We start from the raw sequence: 6,497 nt of genomic DNA, 5'->3' as shown, positions 1-6,497 counted from the left end.
GGCTGGGCCCGTGAGCCATGGCCGCTGAGCCTGTGCGTCCGGAGCCTGTGCTCCTCAATGGGAGAGGCCACAGCAGTGAGAGGCCCGCGTACCACAAAATAAATAAATAAATAAATAATGCCCGATTACTCCTAAAAAGGCGAAGGGGTGGGGAAAGTAGGGTCGAGGTAGCATTTTCTAAAAATTGGACATCATAAAATATTACCATCCAACCAGTCTACAATCTGGATTGACATTTTGTCAGATCCTTCTTCGACTGCAGCTCAGTCAACACTGTGAGGTGTTGTCTTTGGGGCTTAATTTGGCCTTTTGCTCTTCAGGGAATTGGAAAGGTCACTGGCACTGCTAGTTAAAAAGAAAGTAGTGTCAATGAACGCTGCCCCTGGAGACCACAGGAAGGCGGGGTTAAGGCCTCTGACTCTCTCCTGCTCTCATCTGTCCTTGTAGGATTTATGACAATTACTGAGTGGAGGGGCGGGAGTAGTAACAGAACCTGCTGGGAAGGAAAGGACTTGACAGTTAAAAATCAAGTGTCTTTTAATTTCTTTTTTTGGTTAGCTAGTTAAACTACTTCAAAAAGGAGACTCAAAAACTGAAGAAGGTGGGAATGCCAAATGGTACCACCCCTCTAGAAATCAGTTGGGCAATTCCTCCAACAGTTAAACCTAGAGTTACCATATGACCCAGCAAGCCCATGCCTTGGTGTATCACCAAGAGAACGGAAAAACTATGTCCCCACAAAAACTTGTACACATGTGTCTATAGCAGCATTACTTATAACAGCCAAAAGGTGGAAACAATCAATATGTTCATCAATCGATGAATGGATAGACAAAACGTGGTATATCCATACAATGGAATATTACTCATCAATAAAAAGGAATGAGGTTCTGAGGCCTACTACAACATGGATGACATTGAATATAGTGCAAAGCAAAATAAGTCAGTTACAAAGACCATGTACTGTATAATTCCACTCACATGAAACATCCAGAGCAGGCAAATTTACAGGGATAGAAAGTAGACTAGTGGTTGCCTAGGTGGCATGGAGTAGGGTTGGGATAAATGGGGCATGACTGCTAAAGGGAACAGGGTTTCTTTGGGGGTGATGAAGATATTGTGGAATTAGATAGTGATGATGGTTGCACAACTTTAAATATACTAAAACCCACTGAACTGTACATTTTAAATGGGTAACTTGTATGGTATGTGGCAACCTCAATAAAGCTCTTTAAAAAATGGAAGAAGGCTGCACTCAGGAAGAGGAGTCCCAAACAAGCACACACACACACACATACAGACCTTTTGAGAGCTTAAACCAACTCTTCCCCCGGGATCAGGGGTCCTTTGTGATGTCAGAGTGAAGAGCTGATAGGAAAACGGCAGTCCCTTGCCCATGGGAGTAGTGGACTGTGGTTTAGAGGACAGACCTTTAAGCTCTGGACTCACCTGTAGATGTAGGCATCTCTCAAATCTTGCTCACTGGTAGGCAGAAGGCCCTCCCCTGTCGACAGCATAGGACACAGAGCCTGTGCATGCACCCACTCTGATTCGTCTGCCGTGCAAACTGTGTCATGTTATGGCTGGGCTGTGACTCCCCCACATGGGCCTGTTCAGGGGACACTCTCCAAGGACATGGCCTTGGACAGCCTTCAGGGGACTCACTCCTACAGGTGTGCCAGGACCTAAAAGCTCTAGCTGCTGACAGGAGAGGCAACGGGGCTGGCTGTTCGTATGCTTTGATTTTTAAAGGACCCAAATGAAAGTTAATGGAACAAAGGTTTAAGGACAGTGCTTTAGAGGCTTTGAGAACCCTAAGTGAGGATGCAGGCCCAGAAGGCCACATGCAGTTGTAGGCTCATCCCCAGCCCTGCTGGCTCAGAAGATCAAGGTCTGCCGAGTACGACCTGGGAATCCCCCAGGTGCTCTGTGACCTCTTTCCCATTCTGTCTACCCATGCCTGATTACTATCTCTGCCATGCTGAATGCAGGGGCTGGCCACACAGGGTGGCAGTCCCTTTGCATATGGATGCAGTCAAGGCTGTTCCCCAGGAGCCCATCTCTGCTCTGGCTGGGACCTCAGGGACCTTACAAATAACCAGGACCCAGGGGGTCTAGGTGCAGTACCTACTGCCCAGCTGGGCTTTAGCAGCTAAAAAGGAAAAACTGTCATTGTGAACGATCAGAGCATCAGGGTCTTTTTCTGAGATGGACGTAACGAAATGATGATCATCATCGTAACAATAACAACATACTGAAAGCTTAATATGTGTTGAGTACTATTTTAAAACATGTGATGCAAACTACCTCAATTTTCTCTCAAAACTGTCTGGTATCTTTCTATGACAGAGGAGAGGACTGAGGCACAGAGAGGTTAAGTCACTGCTTGAGGTCACACAGGATCAAGTGGTCAAGCCAGGGCCTGCGCTACGGTGGCCTGAATCTAGAGTTCAGGCTCTCCGGTGCTACATGGGAGCCTTGGCTGCCCTGCATTTCTGCGTCTCAGGCAGGTTGTAGGAGGCATGGTCCCGACCTGGGTGGGACCGCGCAGCCGTGATGGGAAAGGAACACTGGGTAGTGAGCACTCACCCCTGCCAGGGAACCCTGCCCCACCCCACCTGAGGTCAAGAAGGGAGGCCCAGAAAATGTCCAGTTCCTGAAACCAGACAGCTGGTTTTTGCTTCCTCCTTTGAGCAAAACAAACAGACCCTTTCACCCAGGGATCCAGAAGGATTAACCCCAAAGGAGAACTACATCTGGAGGAAATCTCAACTGTAACAGAAACTTGGGCCTTTCCCCAGAATCCTGATTTTTCTTGTAGGCAGATAATAAGTTATGACAAATTATAACAACAATTTCATCAATTTGCATTTTGAAAAATATTCCCTTTTTTTTTTTTTAGGGAGGAAAACAAACAAATGAAACAAGGAAATGGTGCATCAAGCAAGTCCCAGGCCCATGCGGCAAGTGCTCCGAATCCATTTTCCCATCAGGATGCCTGTGCGGGCCAGCTGGTGCTTGGCAGGGCTGGTTTCACTGCGGGGTCATCTACCGGCTCCTGGCAGCTGGGGGAGGACGAGCAGGAATGCAGCACAGCTTATCTGCCCGGAGCTCACCCAATGCCCCACCGTCTCAGAAACAGGCCTCTCCTGCCATGGACAGTGAATCCCACTGAAGCCAAGGATGGGCATATAGACCCTGCGGCTTTAGCCTCCTCCCTGAGCTTCTGACCACTTGCAGGATCCCCGTTCTCCACTCCTTCGTCTCCTCCCTCCGTCCAGCCCCCAGATGCTCAAAGCCTGTGCAGGTACCGTCCCATTTAATGCCCATGACACCTCGATGACACTGGCTCTGTCACAGTGAGGAGGTGATTCCACTAGTCCTCTTTTGATAGTGGCTCCTAAAGCTCTGCCGCCGCTCTGTTATTTTGGGAAAAGACACCCCACCCCACCCCATGCTCCTTTTTAGTCTTACCTGTTCTGTTGAGATTTTCCTTAGGTAGAAAGGAACTTTGACAACTCCAGTGATTTATTTGAGAAACTCACCATTATCGAAGACCGTCCCTGCCGTGAATGACAGCTCTGAGTCGTGTTCTGCTTTGCAGGCATATAAGGCTTTTGCCTTCCGGAACGGTGTGCTGGGGGAAAGCAGTTTATTTAGCATTTTTAAAAAACCCTCTGAAAGATATTTAATCTCTCTTCCTCCCCCTTCCCTGCAAGCCACCGAGCCTTCTCTCACGGGAAGAGCCTGACAAGGCAGTCAGATGGCAAAACACGAGGTGGAAAAGTTGCAAAGGTCACCAGAGCAGAAACGAGAAATATGCAGAGAACAGCCATAAGCCTGGAAAAACCACACTTCTCGTGGGCTCACCTTGTGCCAAGTTTAAACCTGACTTGTAAGAGCTGAACAGTGGGAGGGCAGGCTGGGCCCCATTTCTGGAGCAGGACTAGCTGGGGGTAGGGGGCAGTGGAGGCAGGAAAGAACCCCTAACTTGCTCTGGAGATCACTCACAGCAGACCCTGCTGAAAGTGGCCAATGCTCAGTGAGTCAAAAGGAGAAATTCTAGCAAAGCCAGGTTTCAGCTCCAGGCCCTGGGCTGACGTTGGCTCTCCCACATGTTACTTACTTCTCATTGGGCTGGTGGAGCAGGATTCCAGAGCTGCAACTCCCGGACCCCCAGGGTAGGGCAGGGAGCAGACAAGGTGTGGGTGTGAGCAGTTACACACGTGTGTGTATGAGCATACGTGTGCACTTTTGTGGGGAGGAAGAAGGGAGAGGGGGCATGATGCAATTTTTTGGTGCCTTTCTCATCCCAGGAGTGCTGACAGCCACTCTCACTGTGAATCAGAATCACTTTAAAAAACGCAGATGTCTGGGTTCTACCCTGACTTGCAGATATCGGTATTTTTATAAAGCTCTCTCCAAGTGACTCTCATGAACAACCAGGGCTGAGAACCATCCTTCCAGAGCAGGGGTTGGCAAACTCCTTCTGTAAAGGGCCAGACAGTAAATATTTTAGGCTTCATGGGCCGCATGGTCTCTGTTGCATTTACTCAACTCTGCATTGTAGCACGAAAGCAGCCACAGGCAACATATAAATGAATGAGTGTGGCTGCGTTCCATCAAAACTTTACTTACAAAACACAGGGGGCAGTCTGGATTTGACTTAATGGCTGCAGATTGCTAACCCACATTCTAGAGTGCAAGTCGCAAGTACTGGTAAATCAATTTTTGCTTTGATATCCAAGCAGTCCCAAATGAGCTATGGACTTCTCAAGGGTCACAAGAAAAATGACATTTAGCCGTCAAAAGTTGGCTCTTTTTTTGCTGAAAGTAATCTCTCTCTCCCTCAAAGCCAGCATATTTAGGGGCTCTAGGGCAGAGTAACAAAAGAGCAAGTAGGTCCTCTGGGTTAGACAATTATTCAAGGGATATATATTATTTGCTTTATCTTTATTTGGCTAATGGAGAGAGCCTCAAGGACCCAGGGATGCTAGACCTTCATGGCGCATTTATTTCTAGTGGCTGAATGAGTTTTAGCTGAGGCATGGTTGGTCTCAGGTAAATCCAGAGAGAATCAGAAGGGGCAGGGCACTATGGATCCTTATTAACTGTTGCTCTTGGAGTCACCAAGTCCAGCCTCCCTCTGGGAAAGAGGAGCCATGGATGTTTGGAAACCTATACCAGGGCCAGAAATCTAAAACTTTTCGTCTTGGTTCCATGAAAACTGAAGGAAAGATGACTTAAAGGGTCTGTGGTACAGATAAATGGTTATCCAGAATTTGTTGCCAGGGTACAGTTTACTGGTGTTCTCTCTGGTCTTCTAGTAGCCAGGAAATGAAAACTGGGAAAGTGGGAGAACACGAAGTAGGTTCGCTGGTAGTGAAGGGAAAAAGAGCCTTTAGAACGTAACAGCTCCAACTAGAAACCAGCTCCTCCTGTGTAATTATCATTAATGTCACAATGAAGTTCAGGACAAGGGGCACATTCTGTGATCTAACTAAACCAAGTCTGTGTGTTGGCCAGCAAGGGCCAAACAGCCAATGTGCTGCTAAAATTTTGTTTTTGTTTTTGTTTTTGGAGGGAGTAGGGAACAGAGAGGAGGAGTCATCTGGCTGTGAAACGTGTTAAAACAGCCAAAACTCCGTACGGGCAGGCAAGTGGAGCCTGTGATGACATGGAAGGTGGAAGGAGAATCCAGTAGCCATGAGCCAGGGTCATTGTCCCTTGAGGATGGGGAGACAGCACAGGGACCAGGGACAGGGAGATAAAAGGTAAGGTGAAAATCATCTGAGGCAAGGCTCCCCTGGCTGGGTTTTCACAGAGGTTACTCATTAACCTCCTCAAATAAAGGGAATGGGACAAAACAGGGACAAGCCAGGGAAACCAACTGGGGTGTCTGGCAGGAAGTAAGCAGAGGGAATGGTTCAAGTGCCCAAGATTATCATTCAAGAGGAGTAATTTTCCACTAATATCCGGTTTTAGGAAGTTAAGAATGATAACATTCAATAAAACAGTACATTAAAAATGAAAACAAAGGTCAGGAAAGAGCTTTTCTTTTTTTTTTTTTTCTTGCTTTTCTCTCAAATTCAGAGGTGACAGACAGTCTACAAGAAGGTCTTTTCCTCCGAGACTTCCTCCTGCCCCCTTGGGATGTGTGCAAGAATGGGAGGGATGATAGAGGGGTGCTTTTTTTTTTTTTTTTTCTTGCGGTACACGGGCCTCTCACTGTTGTGGCCTCTCCCGTTGCTGAGCATAGGCTCCGGACGCGCAGGCTCAGCGGCCATGGCTCACGGGCCCAGCCGCTCCGCGGCATGTGGGATCTTCCCAGACCGGGGCACGAACCCTCGTCCCCTGCATCGGCAGGTGGACTCTCAACCACTGCGCCACCAGGGAAGCCCAAGGGGTGCTTTTAAAAGGAGCTATTCCTGCTCCCCAGGACTAGGGTTGCCAAATAAGATACAAGGCATCTAGTTAAATTTGAACTTCAGATCAAT

General features: G+C 48.0%; 1 protein-coding gene across 7 annotated transcripts in view; it reads right to left on the bottom strand.

Annotated features, from left to right (window-relative positions):
- Positions 1–6,497, bottom strand: part of ARHGAP26 (Rho GTPase activating protein 26) — a 491,973-nt gene that overhangs the window by 11,579 nt on the left and 473,897 nt on the right. For 5 of the 7 annotated variants that reach the window (XM_028493329.2, XM_024118499.3, XM_028493327.2 and 2 more), the window contains one exon: positions 3,546–3,637. In XM_028493329.2, the coding sequence (XP_028349130.1) occupies positions 3,548–3,637 (90 nt within the window). In that variant the 3' untranslated portion in view covers positions 3,546–3,547. Of the gene's footprint in view, positions 1–3,545; positions 3,638–6,497 lie in introns of those variants that run through there. The other 2 variants (XM_028493328.2, XM_028493331.2) reach the window with 2 other exon arrangements.

This window comes from Physeter macrocephalus, chromosome 8 (assembly GCF_002837175.3).
Source record: "Physeter macrocephalus isolate SW-GA chromosome 8, ASM283717v5, whole genome shotgun sequence".
NCBI lineage: Eukaryota > Metazoa > Chordata > Mammalia > Artiodactyla > Physeteridae > Physeter > Physeter macrocephalus.
The sequence above is the reverse complement of the archived record's forward strand: the minus strand, read 5'-3'. Positions and strand labels throughout refer to the sequence as shown.